Source organism: Oryctolagus cuniculus, chromosome 4 (genome assembly GCF_051225735.1).
Source record: "Oryctolagus cuniculus isolate XC-2025 breed Fujian yellow rabbit chromosome 4, ASM5122573v1, whole genome shotgun sequence".
Lineage (NCBI taxonomy): Eukaryota > Metazoa > Chordata > Mammalia > Lagomorpha > Leporidae > Oryctolagus > Oryctolagus cuniculus.
The window spans coordinates 93,231,264-93,252,887 of record NC_142870.1 but is presented as its reverse complement, the minus strand read 5'-3'; the positions used below and the strand labels follow the sequence as shown (position 1 = coordinate 93,252,887).

The following is a 21,624-nucleotide window of genomic DNA, read 5'->3' as shown; positions in this document are numbered from 1 at the left end:
AATGCCTGCTACAGGAAAAGGTTTTGTCAGGAGCGGAAAAGATGTAAGGAGAGACATGAAAATTACCATTTTTAGGGTTCCTATAAAACAAAATCTTGTTCTGTATTATTTTAGAAATCAACTAGAACAAATGGGATTAAGGTTTTTTTTTTTAAAGAGCAGTTATAGGTAAATTTATGAAAGAACCTTATAAAAATTTATTTACAAAATGGGTCAATGTGTTATCTTGGAAAGTGCTGTGCTCCAGTGATTGTTAACCAAAAGTTAAGTGATTACTTGTCAAAGGATGGAGGACAGGAGAATTGCCCACATTTTGGAAACTAAATTTTTTTTATTAATTAATTAATTTATTTGACAGAGGCAGTGAGAGAGAGACAGAAAGGTCTTCCCTCCTTTGGTTCACCTCCCAAATGGCCGCTACGGCTGGAGCTACACCAATGTGAAGCCAGGAACCAGGTGCCTCTTCCTGGTCTCCCATGCAGGTGCAGGGCCCAAGCACTTGGATCATCCTCCACTGCCTTCCCGGGCCATAGCAGAGAGCTGGACTGGAAAAGGAGCAACTGGGACTAGAACCAAAAGCCCATATGGGATGCCGGTGCCACAGGCAGAGGACTAACCTAGTGAGCCACGGTGCCGGCCCCCGGAAACTAAATTTATCTAACACTTGACAGTTTTTAACATTTTTATAAAGATTTATTTATTTATTTGAAAGGCAGAGTTAGAGACAGAGGAACAAAGAGAGTGATCTTCCATCTGCAGATTTGCTTCCCAAATGGCTACAATGGCCAAGCTTGGGACAGACTGAAGTCAGGAGCAAGGAGCTTCATACTTGTCTCCCACATGGGTGCAGGAGCCCAAGTACTTGGGCCATCATCCTTGTTGCTTTCCTAGGTGCATTAGCAGTGAGCTAGATTGGACATGAAGCAGCTGGGACACAAACCAGTGCCCACAGAAGATGCTAGCATCCCAGGTAGCAGTTTAACCCACTGTACCACAATGCTGGCCCCAAGTATTTGGTATTTAATGTTATATTTTCAGTACCAAATATATTTCATTATGTATTACAGATTTTCAGGCTATGGAGATCACTGCAGGCTTAAACAGCCAGGAAAACTTACACAGAAACTTGAGGAATGGAAAGAATTCAAATAAACACTGGAAAAAGGGAAGAGCATAGAAAGACACAAGGGAATAAGGTCCAGGGCTTTTCTAGGACCCGAGCAGAGCGACATGGCTGGAGCAGGATGCTCATGCACGGGAGTAGTACAAGATAATTCAGAGGAGTATATTACATCAAAACACAAAAGACCCTGGAGAGCAGGCAGAAGAGTGCGAACTGGAACACCAGGAACTCAATCAAGTTTTCCGAGAGGAGTCTCTTGACTGTGGGGCAGAATGGACAGGGGAAAGGAGAGAGGTTACAGAAGCCCATCAGGAGACAGAAGAGTAACAGTCTAGTAAAGTAGGGAAGGAGAAGGATAGAGTTCAAGGAAGATTATGATCTGCAACTCAACATATATTTAAAACAAAGGTGGTTCTGAGGGCTCACAGAAATAACAGGGAAAAATTATATTCTAGTACAAATAAAGACCATATAGACGCAATACAGGTGTTTATGGTCTCAAGGCCAATACACAACAAAATAATAAAAGCATGTTTTCCAAGAAATCCGGCAAGAAATACTTTACTGTCATTTGAAAACACTGGGTGTCCAATAATCTTAAGCCAGGAACTCTGAGTGATGTGTACAACTTAATATGTGCAAACTATCCAAGCAATTCCCTTTATTTTAGAAATAAGGGCTGGTCTGGGTACAACACAAAGTGTATGTGCAATGCTTAAAATAAGATAAAAAAAAAAGTATAACTATTTTAGACCTTCCTAATGGGACAGAATTCTGCCCCTCTGAACAAAGTGGCTGTATGCTCATTACTTTGTTTCATTTCTTCTCTGAGGTAATAAGGTCTAGAAAATATCTCAAACATTAAGTTAAACACTACTATCTCCAATGGAGGGTAAATTTCACATGCCTGAAGGCTGAGGTAACAAAAGGAATGAAACGAGAATTCTACAGATGGACTCAACTTTACTTAGTTTAATTTTGGTAGCCATTAATGGGAACAGTATGAAAAATCACAAAGTAAAGGAGCTTTGGAAGAAGTACAATATTAAAATTATATATAAAAAATATACATGAAAGCACTACAAAGAGTCTTGGAAACATTAAAAATGATCTGTCTTCAAACTATAAAAGTTAAACATACTTATTATAGCACAGCATTATAAAAATGGTACAAAACGCACACACAGAAAAAGGGGCCTGGGAAACAGCTCCAACATCATGTTATATTTCTTCTGTGTTTTTTCTTTTTTTAAAAAAAGCATGGTTGACCTCATATACAGTGTCATCCTATGCTTTTCATTTACTTGATAAAATATCATTTACAATGGCTGCATAATAAGCCATGTGGATAGATCGATGAAGGATTTCTACAATACACTGTCATCTTGCATAGTGCTTCACAGTTGCCAAAACATGTTAACGTCTACTTTTGTCCTTATGAGATAAATATATAGCTTTTATTCTTATGAGATTACAAACAAGGCTTATTATTAGCCTTATTTATAGAAAAGTAAGTTGATTAAAAAAAAACATTTTAGCAACTTAGTCCCAAATACCACTTTAATGGTGAGGTCTGATTGAAGATTTAAGTCTGATCAATTAGCTCATCTTTTTAAAGAATATATTCTTGTACTGTGCTGGATAACAACACCCTCCCCAGAGGACAAAGAACCATTGTAGTAGAAAGCATGACACATTCAAAAAGATTATCCTGCTCCCAGAGTCCTTAGCTACATCTCTCAGGAAGCCTAACACTATCAACTTAAATAGGTGGAGAAAAGACATTTCATTTCTAGAGCCATTGCTACAATATTGTTACAATACCTTCAGATTATGTATGATATCTATCCGTTTGTTCTGGCTGTCCTTAAAGTGAACTTGAACTCTGACAGGAAACTCACCCCAGCCTCTTCTGGTCAGGTGAAAAGGAGGCTCTCTAGAGAAAAGCAGATATTAACACATTCATCCATGTTCATGCTCTTGTTGCTAGAGAGGAAAAGCTCTCTCATAATGGGTAAACTAGAAACTCAAAGTCCTTCTGAGAATCATTTAGGTTTCCTCATTTGAAGCTAAATCAACATGGTGAATTTTGCTAACATGCTAAATTATGAAAGAAAAATTCAACTCAAATCTACATTACACTTCTAAATACTGAATGCTTAAAGTGAAGAGATTTAGCCTGTATATTCATAATTCAGAGTGTGATGTGATGAATGTCACACTCCAGAGCCAGTCTCTTGGACAGGCACTTGACAGACACAGCCTATGAAGTACATGTTCTCTATCCAATACCTGCAAATTATGCCTACTGAGGCAAAAACAAAACAAATGAAAATGCTCAATCACAAAGGGACAATTTATGTGAAACTGTCTGCTAAGAGGACTTAAAGATAACCTGTCCACAACATGATTTTCTCCATTTGCTTTGCTGACTATGATTTTAAGGTAGAGGGATATATATTAATGCTAATTGGACTAAAGTCTCAGTCACAATGTAATTTGTGAAGGGGGGAAAAAGAGGGAATTAATGCAATATTACTGATAAACTTACTGATTGGTGATGGGTAAATGAAGGTTCATTATACTATTTTGTTTTATATATGTTTAAATTTTTCTGTAATAAAAATCTTAGAAATTTAATTGAGAAATCTTTAAGTACTCAACATGGTTTGAGCTCATGGGGATCAAACAGAATGCCTTTAGAAAATGTTAGGAATCTCTGGCTTGGAATTATTACAATAAAAAGACTGTAGTAAAAAAGTTACTTTCAATGGGGTGTAGTTCTGGAAAACTAAAAACACACAGACTCAGTAAGGGCAAAGTCTAAGAACGCGAGAGCTGGAGGAGTCTGAAGAGGAGTAATGAATGGAAAGCTATTGGTTGTTCATTTAAATTTCAGTAAAGTTAAGTGGACAATCTAAGCTCACTGTGCAACATCTCAATCACACTGTTGGCTGAAGTTTTCTCACAATGAGATGATAAATTGGGTATGTTCCTCAACTTATATACATTGGCTAACCTCCAGTGGACAGGCAGAGAGGATGGACTGACTGCCTAGGGAAGGCACAAACCACACAAAGCTGGGAAAAGCAATCCTTTAACAGGAAATTTCTCCTCAACTGTGTTTCTGGAAGCAAACAAGGAATCTAACACCTACCAAAAGATATGACATAATCTGTGGAAATCTCACTCTTCAAAAGATGTTATTTCATACAAAGACTGCCTCCCTAAACAGAATTATTTTTAAATTCCTCATAAAAAGTGAAATATCAATGACCAAGAAAAAAACACCACATTTATTAGAAATATAGAATGGATACAACTCCTTACTCAACTACTCAAATCAAATAGCTAGCCAGTCTTTGAGAATCATTCCCTAGTGACCACAAACTCAGACTCCATTACATTTCTGAACAGCTCTGTTACCAAAAGATTTCCTTTATCTCTCTCCTGTTGGTTCCAGGTAGCCATTCAGAATCACAAAGAATAAATTCTTCATTCACATAAAAGACCTTCAAAAGAACTAAAACACTCCCCTAATCTCTCCAGGACAAATTACTCTGTTCCTTATAACAGCAGGCAGCAGCAATACTGAGCAGTGTCTCCTATGACCCACCACTGTTCTAAGGCCTTTTTATCTATTAACTTATCTACGCTTTACAACCACAGTATGACACATCCCCTCTGAAGCGGTGAGGCTGAATAACTAACTTCCCAAGGTCACACAACAAATAACTGGTGGAGTCAGGATTCAAACTCAAGGGAGAGGCTTCAGGGGCTGTGGTTTAACCAGCAGCCGAGGCCACATCACCCTGCCAGCAGGTCTTACTTCCCAAGCTGCTCTCCTCTAGGCACACTCTAGCAAGACTAGAGACTGTTGGACTAGTGCAGGGCACAGCAAGTCCACTTGACATCTAATAAAGTAGCCTAAAATAGCATAACCATAGTTAAAATTGCATACATGGCTCACAATGTGTTTCTACTGGGTGGTACAGCTGCACAAACTCCCATGACATTTCTGAATACATATGAACTGAATGAAAACACAGAAAAACTTTTTGAAAAGCCTCACTAGAATGCTTTCTGTGGGCCTAATCCAGTCTAGTCTCAGAAGCACCAAGAGCAGGAATAATCCACTAAAAAGGACCACATGTTCTTTGTGATCCTATATCAAGCCCTGAGCTTAGCACACATTTCATGACAGTCTTGCAGCTAAAAGTCAAATTGACAATCTCAGCATTTAGGAAGTTGGCAAAGACAGTCATGACAACTGAACCAAATGTGAAAAAGAGGCTTCTATGGGAGCAGAATCTACTGACGCTCTTCATCAAGTAACGTGCTGTGATAAGGAGATTTAGCGTGCAAGAGAAACATATCTGTGTGTTGATCTAGAAATATGGTTAACACTGAGTTTCAAGGCAACTGCAAAAGTTCTACTCTATTCATCAAATTACTTACATATTTTTAAAAGTTCTGTTTATTTGTAAGGCAGAGTTACAGAGAGGAAGAGACAGAGGGGCAAGAGATTAACCTTGCATCTACTGGTTCACTCCCCAATTGACCACAACAGCCAGGCTGAAGCCAAGAGCCTGGAAATCCATCAGGGTATCCCACACGGAAGCAGGGGCCCAAGTAAGTGCCCATATTCTGCTGCTTTCCCAGGCACATTAGCAAGGAGCTGGATCAGAAGTGGAGCTTCTGGGACTCAAACTGGCACTGATATGGGATGCCAGCATCATAGGCAGCCACCTAACCTGCTGCGCCACAATGCTGCCCCCTACACTTTTAACAAGTTTTATTTATTTATTTTTCATTTTTATTTCAAATCAGAGAGGCACAAAGAGAGCAACAGAGAGAATCATGGAGATCTTCCATCCATTAGTTCACTCCCCAAATGCCTCCAATATCCAAAAGTGGGCCAGGCTCAAGTCAGGGGCCTGGAACTCAAGCTCAGTCTCCCACACAAGTGGCAGGGATTGAGGTACTTGAGCTAGCAGCTACTGACTCCCAGGGTGTGCATTAGCAGGAAGTTGATTCAAAGCGCTGTAGCCAAAACTTAAACCAGACACTCTGATATGGGATGTAGAAATACCAAAAGATAACTTAATTGCTTTGCCAAATGCCCTCCCCTCATCAAATTAGACACTTGGTAAAATAACATATTAAGTTCTAAAAAGAACAATATTTTAAAAATACACATAAACTGGAATGTGTCAGGGACTATAACCTGGACAGCAAAAGACAGTAAAACAAAGTCACAAATGTACACTGACAAATAATGTGTACAATTCATACAGAAGACTAGAAGAGCCAACAGTTGCTTCTAAGTATCTGAACATCAGCTACATGGAGAGGACATTGTGATTCTGTGTGGAGTCACAGGCATATAAAACTTTACCATTTAGAAGTGAGAGGACACTAGATCTCTACTCAATATAATTAACATCTTCTGAACACACATAGCCACTGACAAATGGGTTAGCCCATCATATAAACTCAGTAATTTACTCAGATTTGAATATTTTACTAGCTGCAAAGAACTGTTACATTCTGATTTAAATAAGACAACATTCCAAACATCAAGAAGCTCTAATTCTAGTAAAGAGACAGACATGAAAACTAATATCATAATAAGACTTATACAGATCCCCTGTATCAAGAATAGAGATATGGTTTACCACCACAACTGATTTCTCTAGGGAGTTCTAAACAAGGATCTCTTTAAAATCTATCTACTTAAAATCCTATATTTATTGTTAATAAAGTGTGATCTGTGTTGGGAAAAGTGTGTGGTAATGGTATGTTTCACGAGGCTGTGAAAAACTAACTGATCAGTTACATCACAGTGGCTAGTCTACAACATACTGTCAGAGTGGCATGGATCAGACTGAAACTAACTGGCAGGAGCTATTTAAATGATGTCAAATATAGGCTGGCGCTGCGGCTCAATAAGCTAATCCTCCACCTAGTGGCGCCGGCACACTGGGTTCTAGTCCCGGTCGGGGCGCCAGATTCTGTCCCGGTTGCCCCTCTTCCAGGCCAGCTCTCTGCTGTGGCCAGGGAGTACAGTGGAGGATGGCTCAAGTGCTTGGGCCCTGCACCCCATGGGAGACCAGGAAAAGCACCTGGCTCCTGCCTTCAGATCAGCGCGGTGCGCCGGCTGCAGCACACCAGCCGTGGTGGCCATTGGAGGGTGAACCAATGGCAAAAAGGAAGACCTTTCTCTCTGTCTCTCTCTATATCCACTTTGCCTGTCAAAAAAATAAATAAATAAATAAATAATGTCAAATCTGAGAAATTTCACATAACAAAGTTCATTTACTACTAACAGAAGATATTGCAGATAAACAGACAGAAAGAGAAATGTGAAAAGGGACTGTGTGGGTGATCCCGTGAGGCTGCCTGCCTAGCCTAGCCCATGCAGTTAGCCTGACTTCTAGCAGGCGGTGGGACCCTCAGGCACATTTCTGCCAATCAGCTTGAAGATCATGTAGCTAGGTTAGCTCTCTAGGTGGGCCTGGGCCACACCTGGGAGCAGTTTTCCCGATTGGCAAATAAAACAGATATTGGTTTATATCACTAAGTACTAAGGGTTTTATGCAATGATTTTTAATCCCTTTTTAATGAATCAGATATTCACCATCAATAAAAAATATGGTTAACACATTTTTAGTGACTCACATTATAAAAATGTTTTTCTGGGACAATGTACTTTAATTTTTACCAGTTAAGGGAATATCTTGTTGATATGGACATTGAAAAACATATATATTTTATGGACATTGAAAAATATATTTTAATATTATAAAAATAGCACTTTTTAAATCTATTTTTCACCAAACTCACTAAAATACTGCTCACCTGGAGTTGGGATAACTAAACTTAGACTACTGTTAAACTATAAAATATTGTTAACATCCCAAGCATTCAAGTAAATGATCATTTGCTGTAATTTAACCTGTGGAAGAAAGTAGAAGGAAGAATTCCTGAGGAATTAACCCTGATTTACATCTTGAAGGCTAAAAAAGTAGAACTTCAAAAAAATGCCCACAGTGTGTGTGTGGGTATGCATGTGTGTCCACATGTGTACAAGCGACAAAAGGGAAAAAGGCTATATTCCATGCAAAGAACATAGGTCAAGGCCATCAGTGGTTTTCTAGGAGAGGTTGAATGCTGCACTAGTTATACACAGCATTTCTTTCTTTTTTTTTTTTTTTTACAGGCAGAGTAGACAGTGAGAGAAAGAGAGAAAGGTCTTCCTTTTGCCGTTGGTTCACCCTCCAATGGCTGCCGCGGCCGGCGTACCGCACTGATCCGATGGCAGGAGCCAGGTACTTATCCTGGTCTCCCATGGGGTGCAGGGCCCAAGCACTTGGGCCATCCTCCACTGCACTCCCAGGCCACAGCAAAGAGCTGGCCTGGAAGAGGGGCAACCGGGACAGAATCCGGCGCCCCGACCAGGACTAGAACCCAGTGTGCTGACGCCGAAAGGCGGAGGATTAGCCTAGTGAGCCACGGCGCCGGCTCAGCATTTCTTTTTATCTTTAAAATTCATTTACTTTGGTGCTGGTGTGGTACAGCAGGTAAAGCTACTGCCTGCGATGCTGGCATCCCTCCCTAAAGAGCAACCCATATTCAAGTCCCGGCTGCTTCACTTCCAGCCCAGCTCCTTGCTAATGCACCTGGGAAAGCAGCAGAGGATGGCCAAGTACTTGGGTCCCTGCACCCATCTGGGTGACCAAGATAAAGCTCCTGGCTCCTAGCTTTGGCCTGGCCTAGCCCTGGCCACTGTAGCCATTTTGGGGTGAACCAATGGATGGAAGATCCTTCTGTCACTGTCACTCTGCCTTTCAAATACATTTTTTAAAAAGAAGATATTTGTTTGAAAAGTAGAGTGATAGAGGCAGGTCTAAGTTGAAGCCAGAACTTTATCCTAGTCTCCCACATGCGTGGCAGGTGCCCAAGTACTTGGACTATCATCCATTGCTTCCCAAGCACATTAGCAAGAAACTGGATCAGAAGTAGAGTAGCTGAGCTGTGAACTGGCACTCTGCTATGGGATGCCAGCCTTGCAAGCAGCAGCTTTATCCACTATACAACAATAGTACTTGTACGGTACATTTCTCGAAGGATTCCTACATCACACAGACAGTTAAACCAGATCACAGACAAGGTCTTTTCAACACTGAAAACTGAAGAGTAACATTGTTCCTTTCTCAATTAAACTCTACTACTGTAATAAAACAGGGTATCAACACACTTTTTTTTTTTTTTTTTTTATCCTGGTCTCCCATGGGGTGCAGGGCCCAAGCACTTGGGCCATCCTCCACTGCACTCCCGGGCCATAGCAGAGAGCTGGCCTGGAAGAGGGGCAACCGGGACAGAATCCGGCGCCCCGACCGGGACTAGAACCCGGTGTGCCGGCGCCGCTAGGTGGAGGATTAGCCTAGTGAGCCGCGGCGCCAGCCTCAACACACTTCTTAGTAAAATGTTAGTAAAACGAAGAAGTTTTATAAATAGTAAAAGAAAGAAAAATCTCATTTGCACTGGAAAACTAGAACGCTACTTGATTCTCTTGGGTAGATACACTAATTAACAAGGTGATAATCATTAATCCAGAACAATTCCAATCTGTAACTTAAAAATTTGATTCTAAAGTTATTTGAAAAAAACACATAAGATGGCCAAGCAAAAAGATATTAAATAATGACAACAAGGGGAACATACTCAATGAAGTATCAGAATATGCTATAAATCAAACAGTATAAATATTAAGAGTCTAGAACCATTTCCATGTTTATGTGGGAACTTAGTGTGTATTAGATGTAGGGAAAGAATAGATCAGATGATAAATGGGATACTATTATCCACATAAAGATAAATGTTCTCTATAGACCTATATAAACCTCATTTCCAAGTGTTCGTTCGTTCGTTTTTTTTTTTTTTTTTTTTTTTTTTTTGACAAGCAGAGTGGACAGTGGGAGAGAGAGACAAGAGAGAAAGGTCTTCCTTTGCCGCTGGTTCACCCTCCAATGGCCGCCGCGGCTGGCGCACTGTGGCCGGCGCACCACGCTGATCTGATGGCAGGAGCCAGGCACTTATCCTGGTCTCCCATGGGGTGCAGGGCCCAAGCACTTGGGCCATCCTCCACTGCACTCCCGGGCCACAGCAGAGAGCTGGCCTGGAAGAGGGGCAACCGGGACAGAATCTGGCGCCCCGACCGGGACTAGAACCCTGTGTGCCGGCGCCACAAGGCGGAGGATTAGCCTAGTGAGCCGCGGCGCCGGCCATACTTTCATTTTTTTTAAGACTTATTTATTTATTTGAAAGGCAGAGTTCAAAAGAAAGGGATCTTTCACTTGCTGGTTCACATCTCAAACAGCCACAGCCAGGAACCAAGAGCTTCTTCCTGGTCTCCCAAGTTGAGGCAGAGGCCTAAGCACTTGGGCCATCCTCCACTGCCTTCCCAGGCACATCTGCATGGAGCTGGATTGGAAGTGAAGCAGCAGGGACTGTGCCCAAATGGGTTGCTGGCACTGCAGCAGAGGCTTAACCCACCACGCCACAAGGCTTGTCCCGTGTTCCATTTTATGACCACCAAATTCTATCTTTCCAACACCATTCCTTATTCATCAAGTCGTTCTTCCACTGCTCTTATGTAATTTTCTTTTCTCCTTACTCAGCTGGATTCCTCTACAGTGTATCACTATAATAACCTACTCATTAAATAAATGACAAAAACAATAACTGAGAAAACAGAATTTGGGATGAATTGTCTATATGCATTCTTCCGTAAGAATGATGGCAAGAGTACTGTTAATCACATGCTAAAACCACTTTTGAAAGAGGGAAGGGACTTGGGACATGAGTGGATAATCACAACAAAGGAGAAGCAGCAAGTCAGAGAGGACTTCAAACCAGCTGTGGTGTTTTTCAGAGAGAAGGGAGAAAAGTGGTTTGGAAGCCACAACTATGAACAAGAGGGGACCCAACAGAACAAGATGTGTGGGAGGAAAAAAACAGCTGCCACTTGAAAAAGCTACAGAAGCAGTGAGGTCCTTGGGAGACAACAGGAGTTAAAGAAGTGCTCCAAACAGAGCAGAGGACCTAGGAGTTCACTTATAATAAACCACAACCACTTCCACAGCACATTCATACAATGAATGCATATATATGACATGTAACATTATATAAAGATGCAAAGACATCTAAATGATACGAGCAAGCTTCGTAACAACATGCACATTACCATTCCTTCTTTTAAAACATCAACAAACAACTATACTAGCTTATTATATATAGAGAAAAAAATCTCATTGGGGTTATTTCTGCGAATGACCATGGGGAATTTTCAACATGAAATATTACCATAATGTCAGAATTCTACATTTATTATATTTTGATATTCACAGAAAGCAGTATAATTTTCTACACATATCTATGTACTCAAGTTTCACTATTTGCAGAAGGGAGGAGAATCAGCTAATATAATGAGTAGGGTAATTAGCAGGAGTGGCAGTGCCTGTTCAGTGAGACAGTAATCTACAAGGAGAAAGCCAGCTAAAACTGTATTATGACTAAGAACCAATCTGGGTAAATTATTAATAGAAGAATTTCCAGAGAACGTGCTGGAGGTAAGTAACTGTTCTTCCACTTCTGTACACCTTTTCTTTTTTAGGTTAAATTTCTCAAGTGTACTTACCTAACTTCCACAAGGTCATTTGGTTTATAGCTGGGATGAAGGAAGAACCAAACTTTCTTGACAAAATGATTAATGCTGGGTTCTCTACGAGACCCTCGGACATACACCATCCACTTATGGGTTGACTGGTCATTTTCTTCCCTCTTATCTGGAGGTATATACCTAGAGGGGGGAAAGAAACAGAAATCTGAATTCCTTTTCCTTTGAACAAAACAATTAACTCTTAAAATTAAAATCCCAGTGATATTTAACAGTCATATCACCTAACCAAACAAACTGAATCTTGGCAAGTTAATAATTTTAGCTATTCTAAAGATTTTTTATTACTTTGGGTTTGTTTTGGTCTAAGGGGTACTCCTTTAGTTTGTTGTTCCCTAATTATCAGCCTGAAACTAAAAAAAGAAAAAAAAAAACACTTGTTTTTCCTGCCAAGTGGGTACCTGAGGTAGAAATATATGGGCCTGTATTTACCCCCGGGTTAAAGAACAAATGGACTTTGGGTTGACTTAACTCAGGTTTCAAAGTGCTACAGCTTTCAGTTACTCACTGCTGCCAAGGTGGTGGCAACTGGTTTCCTGCTGTATGACAGATAAATGATGCCATGACCTTATGTTGTGATTACGGTAAAAACTAACATGGTGGGGCCAGCACTATGGTGTAGCAGGTAAAGCTGCCACCTGCAGTGCCAGCAAACCATATGGGCGCCAGTTCGAGTCTCGGCTGTTCCACTTCTGATCCAGCTCTCTGCCATGGCCTGGGAAAGCAGTAGAAGATGGCCCAAGTCCTTGGGTCCCTCCACATGGGATTCTTTGCTCTTTGTTCTCACTTGTAAGAATCAGCCTATGAATTTCATGACCCCTGATGAGATTTTAATTGCAATACCTACAGATCAATTTGGCAGGAAGCAACATCTTTACAATATTGAGTCTTACTCTCCATGAATAAGGTACACTGCTGTATTTAGTTTTCTCATGTCCTTAGCAAAGGTTTTATAAGTTCTAATGAAACGCCACCATGTCTTTCAGCTAATTTATTCTATGTTTTACATTTTTCTTTATATAATAAAAGCATCTTTGTTTTTTTAAGATTTATTTTATTTATTTGAAAGAGTTACAGAGCAAGATAGAGAGAGAGAGAGAATCTTCTGCTGGTTCACTTCCCAAATTACTACAATGGCCAGAGCTGAGCTGATCTGAAGCCAGAAGCCAGGAGCTTCTTCCAGGTCTCCCACATGGGTACAGGGACCCAAGGACTTGGGCCATCTTCTACTGCTTTTCCAGGCCATAGCAGAGAGCTGGATGGGAAGTGGAGCAGACAGGACTTGAACTGGTGCCCATATGGGATGCTGGCACTGCAGGCTGGGGCTTTAACCTGCTGCACCGTAGTGCCAGCCCCAGTAAAAGCATCTTTTAAGACTGTTTGTAGGGGCCGGCACCGTGGCTCAGTGGGCTAATCCTCTGCCTGCGGTGCCGGCACACCAGGTTATAGTCCCGGTCGGGGCGCCGGATTCTGCCCCGGTTGCCCCTCTTCCAGGCCAGCTCTCTGCTGTGGCCCGGGAGTGCAGTGGAGGATGGCCCAAGTGCTTGGGCCCTGCACCCGCATGGGAGACCGGAAGAAGCACCTGGCTCCTGGCTTCGGATTAGTGCGATGTGCCGGCCGCAGTGTGCCAGCCGCGGCGGCCATTGGAGGGTGAACCAACGGCAAAAGGAAGACCTTTCTCTCTGTCTCTCTCACTGTCCACTCTGCCTGTAAAAAAAAAAAAAAAAAAAAAAAAAAAAAAAAAAAAATTTAGGCCAGCGCCGTGGCTCACTAGGCTAACCCTCCGCCTTGCGGCGCCAGCACACCAGGTTCTAGTCCCAGTTGCCCCTCTTCCAGGCCAGCTCTCTCCTATGGCCCGGGAGTGCAGTGGAGGATGGCCCAAGAGCTTGGGCCCTGCACCCGCATGGGAGACCAGGAAAAGCACCTGGCTCCTGGCTTCGGATCAGTGCGATGCGCCGGCCGCAGTGTGCCAGCCGCGGCGGCCATTGGAGGGTGAACCAACGGCAAAAGGAAGACCTTTCTCTCTGTCTCTCTCTCTCACTGTCCACTCTGCCTGTCAAAAATAAAAAAATAAATTTTTTAAAGTGACTGTTTCTAGGACAAACAGTCTGACACAGTGGTTAAGCTGTCACCTGGAACACCTGAATCCCGTATCAGAGCAGTTGGGGATTGGAGTTCTGGCTCCACTCCTAGACCTGGCATCCTGCTGCTGAACACCATGGGAGGCAGAAGGCAATGGTTCACGTACTGAATTAAGTTCCTGGCTCCTGGTGTTAGCCTGGCACAGTCTCAGTTGTTGCAGGTATTTGGGAAGTGAACCAGTGGATGGCAGATCTGTCTTTAAATAAATAAAATTTTAAAAAAATTTAGATCATGCCTTCAAGTTTGTGGCTGTCATACAGAAACAATCAACATTTGTGTACTGATAAGGTATTCAATAACCTTGCTAACCTATTAATCTAAAATTTCATCAAAAATTGTGGGGGCTGGCGCCATGGCTCACTTGGTTAATCCTCTGCCTGCAGCCCTGGCATCCCATATGGGTACCAGCTTCTAGTCCCAGTTGCTTCTCTTCCAGTCCAGCTCTCTGCCGTGGCCTGGGAAGGCAGTGGAGGATGGCCCAAGTGCTTGGGCCCTGCACCCGCATAGGAGACCAGGAGGAAGCACCTGGCTCCTGGCTTCAGATCAGCATAGTTCCAGCTGTAGCAGCCATTTGCGGGGTGAACCAACAAAAGGAAGATCTTTCTGTCTAACGCTTTCAAATAACTAAAAAATGAAAAAAAAAATATAAAACTTGTTTGTGTTCAATGTACACAATCATACCAACTGTTAATCATAACGACAACTGTTATGGCATTCGCTTCTTTTCTAATTCTCATGCTTTTAAAAAATCTGACCACCTCAGCATCGCCAAGTGGAAGGCTGAATACTAGCAGTAATGCCAGACATCTCTTGTCTTGTCTCTGATCCTAAAGAGAAGGCTTCTTAATAGTTTATCACTGAGCATGATATTTCAGGTAGGTTTTTTGAAGATATTTTTTATCTGAATTAACTAAATTCCTAGTATGTCAAGAAACATGATAAATGGATGTTAAGTTTTGTCAGATGTTGCTTCCGTATCTTTTGAAGTAATTCTATTTTCCTCCTTTAATTTGCTAATGAGGTTAATTATATTTATCATTTTTTAATATTAACTCAAACTTGCACCTCTTGGCTAAATGTTTTATCATTTCTATATAGCTACTAAATTCGGCTTGATAATTATTTTGTTCAGTATTTTTGCATCTAAGAATATTAATGTACTTTCATGGAAACTCATTGTCTGATCTTATTAACAAAGTTAAACTGCTCTCACACATACATTGACAAATGCTGTCTCTTATTTTCCAGCAGATTTTACATACAATTGGAATTACCTGTCTACTCAACTTGTAAGGAAGTCTAGGCCTCCTGTTTTGGCTTTGTGATGGGAATGCTTAACTTACTTGAGACATTCTAAGACTATTCACAGTTTTTCCTTTCTTGAGTCATTCTGATTATGCTGTATTCTTCTAGGAATTTATCCATTTCATCTGATTTTCAAATGCAGTAGTGTAAGATGTCCATAGTTTCTTCTTACCTCTAACAGTGCAGCATCTATAGTCACATCTACTTGTCATTGATTTCTGACTTTACTGCACTACGGTCAGAAAAAATAATCTGCCTAATGTTAAGTCCTCTGATAAGGGCCAGCATAGTAGCACAGTAAGTTAAGCCTCCATCTGTGGTGCCAGCTTTCTGTATGGTCACTGGTTCATGTCCTGGCTGCTCCTCTTCCAACCCAGCTGTTTGCTTGGGGCCTGAGAGGGAGGTGGAAGATGGCCCAAGGGGAAGTTCCTGGCTCTCAGCTTCAGATCAGCTCAGCTCCAGCCATTGCAGCCATCTGGGGAGTGGATCAGCAAATGGAAGACCTTTCTGTCTCTCCATCCATCTGTCTGTAACTCTGCCTCTCAAATAAATTCTGGAAAAAAATTCTCTTGCTACTTGGGGAGCTTACTTCATTTCTCACTGTGGAATTAATTTTCATAAATACCTCTTATGAACTTAAAAGTTTTTTTGTGACTGTCACATGTAATGCTTCATATGCGTATATAAGAGAAACCTTGGTTAACTGATGTGCAATTTTTTTATATGCTCATGTAGCAGGGCAGGCATTTGACCTGGTGGTGAAGATTCTGATTAAGATGCCTAAATCCCTTGGGGCTAAAGTTGTGGTTCAGTGAGCTAAGCCACCACCTACAATGCCACTGGCATCATCTATGACTGCTGGTTCAAGTCTCGGTTGCTCCATTTCCCATCCAGCTCCCTGCTAATGCACCTGGGAACGAAACAGAAAATGACCCAAGTACTTGGGCCCTGCCACCCACACTGAAGACCGGGATGGAGTTTTAGGCACCTGGCTCTGGCCAGGCCCAGCCTCAATGGTTGCAGTCAAACATTTGGGAAGTAAACCAGCAGATGCAAGCTCTTTCTCTGTCCTTCCATCTCTAACTTTGCCTTTCAAACAAAATAAATAATTTTAATAATAAAAAAAAGATGCTTGCATCCCATACTGGAGTAGCTGAGTTCAGTTCCTAACTCTGCCTCCTATTTCTGCCTCCTAATTTCAACTTCCTACTAATGCAGGTTTCAGAGGTAGCAGGAATGATCCAAGGCTTTGCCCTCCTGGCTCTAGGCATCTGAGGAGTCAACCAGTGAATGAGAATTTTCATTCTGACCACTTGACCATATACTTGTCTGTACATGCCTCTCTTCTCTCAAATCAATCAACAAAAATTTTTAAGAATTTCATACCCTTATCTATATTTTGTTTGATATATCTATTGCTGCAAAGAGGTATGTAAAATCTTTCAGAGTTTGTCAGAACTTCTGGTAATTTATCCCCTTCTATCAATTTTGGTTTAGACATTTTAAGACTACATTATCAGGTGCACAGCAGTTTAGAATTTTATATCTTCTTGGTAGTAGAAGCTATTTTCATTATGGAGTAACTGTCTTACCCCATCAATGCTTTTAATCTAGTTTGCCTAATAGCATAATACCTTGGTTTTCTATTGGACTGTTACCAGCCAGGCAAATGCTTTTCTTTTCTTTTTTTTTTTTAAAGATTTTATTTATTTATTTGAAAGGCAGAGTTGCAGAGAGAGAGGGAGACAGACAGAGAGGTCTTCCATCTGCTGGTTCACCCCAGAAATGGCCACAACGGTCAGAGCTGAGCTGATTTGAAGCCAGGAGCCAAGAGCACCCTCCAGGACGCCCACACGGGTGCAAGGGCCCAAGGGCTTGGGGAATCTTCTGCTGCTTTCCCAGGCCCTAGCAGAGAGTTGGACCAGAAGTAGAGCAGCCAGACTTGAAATAGCACCCATATGGGATGCCAGCACCGCAGGCCGGGGCTTTAGCTAGGTACGCACAGCGCCAGTCCCAGGCAAATGTTTTTTTATTTACTTACTTACCTTCATTTTTTAAAAAGATTTATTTATTTTATTTGAGACTTAGAGTTACAGACAGAGAGAGGGAGAGACGGAGAGAGAAGTCTTTGTTCCATTGGTTCACTCCCCAAACGGCCACAACGGCCAGAACTAGGCTGATCTGAAGCCAGGAGCCCAGAGTTTCTTCCAAGTCTCCTATGTGGATGGAGGGGCCCAAGTATTTGGGCCATCTTCCACTGCTTTCCCAGGCCATAGGTAGAGAGCTGGACCAGAAGAGGAGCAGCCGGGACATGAACTGGAGCCTGAATGGGATGTGGCGCTGCAGACAGAGGCTTAACCTTCTATGCCACATCGCCGGCCCCAATATTTATTTATTGAATAAATAACAGCTGAATTTTAGATATATTATCTCAATCCAACAATTTCTTTTATCTATCTAGACAATTAAATCCACATACATTTTATGAGTGCTGGTATATTTATATTTGTGGCCACTGTTATGGTGTAGGTTATGCCCTTGCTTGTGGTGCCAGCACCCCATATGGGTGCTGATTAAATTCCCAGCTGCTCTACATACGATCTGGTTTCTTGCTAATGGCCTGGGAAAGTGGCAGAAGTGCTTGGGCCCCTGCACCCACATGGGAGACCTGGAAGAAGCTCTTGGCTCCTGGCTTCACAATGGCCCAGCTTTAGCCGTGGCAGCCATTTGGAGAGTGACTCAGTAGATGAAAGACCTTTCTCTGTCTCTCCCTCTCGGCCTGTAACTCTCTCTCTCAAGTAAGTCAGACTTATAAAAAGAAAAAAATTTTTTTTTTTTGACAGGCAGAGTAGACAGTGAGAGAGAGAGACAGTAGAAAGGTCTTCCTTTGCCGTTGGTTTACCCTGCAATGGCCGCCACAGCTGGCGCACTGCGGCCGGCGCACAGCACTGATCCGAAGGCAGGAGCCAGGTGTTTCTCCTGGTCTCCATGGGGTGCAGAGCCCAAGGACTTGGGCCATCCTCCACTGCACTCCCTGGCCACAGCAGAGAGCTGGCCTGGAAGAGGGGCAACCGGGACAGAATCCGGCGCCCTGACTGGGACTAGAACCCGGTGTGCAAGGCGGAGGATTAGCCTAGTGAGCCGCGGCGCTGGCTAAAAAAATTTATATTCACATTATTTGTCTTGCTTTTTCTTCTCTAAATTCACTCCTTTGCCCTTCTCTTCTTTTGGAATCAGTTTTTTTAAAAAAATATTTATTTAGGCCGGCGCCGTGGCTCAACAGGCTAATTCTCCGCCTCGTGGGCGCCGGATTCTGTCCCGGTTGCCCCTCTTCCAGGCCAGCTCTCTGCTGTGGCCAGGGAGTGCAGTGGAGGATGGCCCAAGTGCCTGGGCCCTGCACCCCATGGGAGACCAGGAGAAGCACCTGGCTCCTGCCTTCGGATCAGCGCAGCGCGCCAGCCGCGGTGGCCACTGGAGGGTGAACCAACCGCAAAGGAAGACCTTTCTCTCTGTCTCTCTCTCTCACTGTCCACTCTGCCTGTTAAAAAAAAAAAAAAAAAAAAAAAAAAATTATTTAAGAGGCAGAGTTAGAGAGGGAAAGGTACAGGCAGACAGTGAGAAATCTTCCATCCGTTGGTATATTCCCCAATAGCCACAACACCCAGAGCTGGATCAGTCTGAAGCCAGGAGCTTCATCTGTGTCTTCCATGTGAGTACAGGGGCCCAAGTACTTGAGCCATCCTCTGCTGCTTCTCCCAGGCCACTAGCAGCGAGATGGATAGGAAGTAATGCACCTGGGACTTGAACCAGTGCCCATTTGGGATGCTGGCAATACAGATGGTGGCCCGATCTGCCACCCCACCATGCCGGCTCATGGAATCTTTTTTTTTTTTTTTTTCATTTCATGTTTTCCCCTCATTACTCTGGAAGCTAAAGCCTCTATGTCTATACTTTTAATGGTTATGTTAGAGATTCAACAAAATATGTTAGACACTTAACAAAATCTAAAATTAATCAATGCTTTCACTCTATTCCAGAACACAGCAGACTTAAAAATACTCTCACGCCCTTCATTCCTTTTCTACTTGAAATCTATGGTTAACTAGTGTTTTAGTTCAAAAAACAAAAACAAAACTGAAATCAAACCACAAATTTACATGATTTGAAAAAACAAGCAACCAAAAACCCAGTGCTGTCTATCCCAGCCTTCTGTGGTGAGCACCTAGACCTACAATCATCTCCTTTTCTGAGCTGATCTGTTGTTCACTGCAGTTACGATCCAAACTCTGGCATTTCACATGGAATATCAGTGCTCTCAGCTAAATGCAGGCTAACTCTAAAAGAATCCATGAAACACATGCCTAACTGCCTTAATCCTATTTAATGCTTCTATTTAAATACTATAACATACGTGAAGAACCTTTGCTTGTACTATCCTCAGATTTTAAAGTACTTCATAGTGTTTATTAGTAGCCCATGAACTAGAAATCAGAAGTTTTGTTTTTATATTTGTTTCACCCAGATAACTACTACAATTCTAAACTCTTTATTCTCAATAATTAAATCCAACTATAATTTTCATAGACATCTATTTATTCATCCATCAATTATTTACTAAATACCAAGTACTGTAAGGTACAAAAACAAACAAGATGCAGTGGCTATCCTAAAGAGATTCTAGTCTGTTCTGGGAAAAAAAGATGAAAATAGGAAAAAAACATATTTTACAATAGAAGTGACAAAAGAGCACAGAAAAAAAATTCTAATTAGGGAGGGGATCAGAAAACAAAATCATGAAGAAATCACTTAAAATTACTACTGCTTAAAATCTTGGCCACCGAGATCAATTTTTCTTCATCAATTTAATCCCTATTTACATAAGGGATTATGTAAATCTCTTATTTACATCTGGACCAACTATTTACACAGCATAACATTCTTATGCTATGACGAGATTTATAACATCTTTATCCAGTCCTAGACACTTGGCAGAAAGCACGAAGCTCCCATAGACAGCATGAGATCATACTGTTCAAGACACAGAGGACTGCTCCAAAATCTTGTGGTAGAAACACTTCAGTCTGGGTAACTAAATCAGCCATTTTGAAATTAGCTAAGTCTCTGAAGGAAAGAACTAGGTCAGAAGATTAAAAGCTCCTCCAAACTTGCATAAACTTACACACTTAACAAAACACATTTGGATGAGAGCTCCTGCCTCAGAAATTTTCAACAAGCACAATTTTATTCTAAAGTCAGACAGGCAGACACACGAAGGCAGAGTCTCAAGTTTACTTTTCAAACAACTAAGAGCTTGGGAGGAACATTCCCTGAGGCCTCTTCCTACTGCACTACTGGGATAATAAGAGTCTGTATGCAAAGTATTGACATAAATGGATGACTGGAAATAAGACTTTATCCACTGTTTTATGTCCTGATGACTTGTTTAATTCACATCTCTTTGGTTTGCCTTACACAGTCATTAGAAAGGGCATAAAATCAAGTTTTGGAGAAGAAAAAAAAATGAAAGAAAGCCTTCACATTTAATATTTCCATTCTGAGAAGAAACAATAAAAAACAAATGCATTCACAGGAAGAAGAATCTCGTCTCCATGTTAGTAGTACCAATCACAAATAAATGGTAGTTGCCAAGAATGAAAATGTGTAGAAAAAAATGAAGATCTCAAAGTTGAAGTTTAGAGCTGTATGTGTGAGTTTTGCATTTTCATTCTATAGCCAATCATCTCTATAAACTACACAGGAAAACATGAAAGGTCACTATATATTACCTTATCTGTACTGACATTTTGGAGCAAACATTTTGCCCTGGTTTGTGGATATCTGTGGCAAATGTGCAAGGTGGAATGACACTGTATGGAGAAGCAATACAGAGGAGATATACCATATAAATGAAAAATTCTGGCTTTTCCCACTAATAAGCAAGACTACCCTATGAAATTCTCTTGAGTGGGATTTACTTTTGAAGAACCTAAACACGTGAGAAAAATAAACTCTTGAGTTCTCTTCCTAGTGTAATACTGTAATAATAAGGGTATTAATGCCAAAATATTAGCATAAGTTAATCACTAAAAATTAGACAATTCATCTGATACTCACTTGGACACATTGCCTACTACTATTGTTTTCTTTACAAAAAGTCGTGAAGTCTCATCTCCTGTGAGATCAGCATTCCGTGGATCTGTTTTATGGGAGCTAAGAACACTAGACATGTCCTGAAAGAAATCACATTCAAAATTCACTTTCAGTTTGAGCAATTTTTAATATGACGGAGATCATAAAAGATATGAATGGAATG

At 41.5% G+C, this 21,624-nt stretch overlaps 1 protein-coding gene across 6 annotated transcripts in view; it reads right to left on the bottom strand.

The window, feature by feature from the left end:
* Positions 1-21,624, bottom strand: part of YEATS2 (YEATS domain containing 2) — a 120,662-nt gene that overhangs the window by 66,426 nt on the left and 32,612 nt on the right. For all 6 annotated transcript variants that reach the window (XR_016233195.1, XR_016233194.1, XM_070072402.2 and 3 more), the window contains 3 exons: positions 21,426-21,541; positions 11,826-11,987; positions 2,948-3,059 (listed from right to left, as the gene is read on the bottom strand). Coding sequence is in view for 4 of the 6 variants with exons in the window: in XM_070072402.2 (XP_069928503.1) it covers positions 2,948-3,059; positions 11,826-11,987; positions 21,426-21,541 (390 nt within the window). In the remaining 2 variants the exon portion in view is untranslated. The remainder of the gene's footprint in view (positions 1-2,947; positions 3,060-11,825; positions 11,988-21,425; positions 21,542-21,624) is intronic.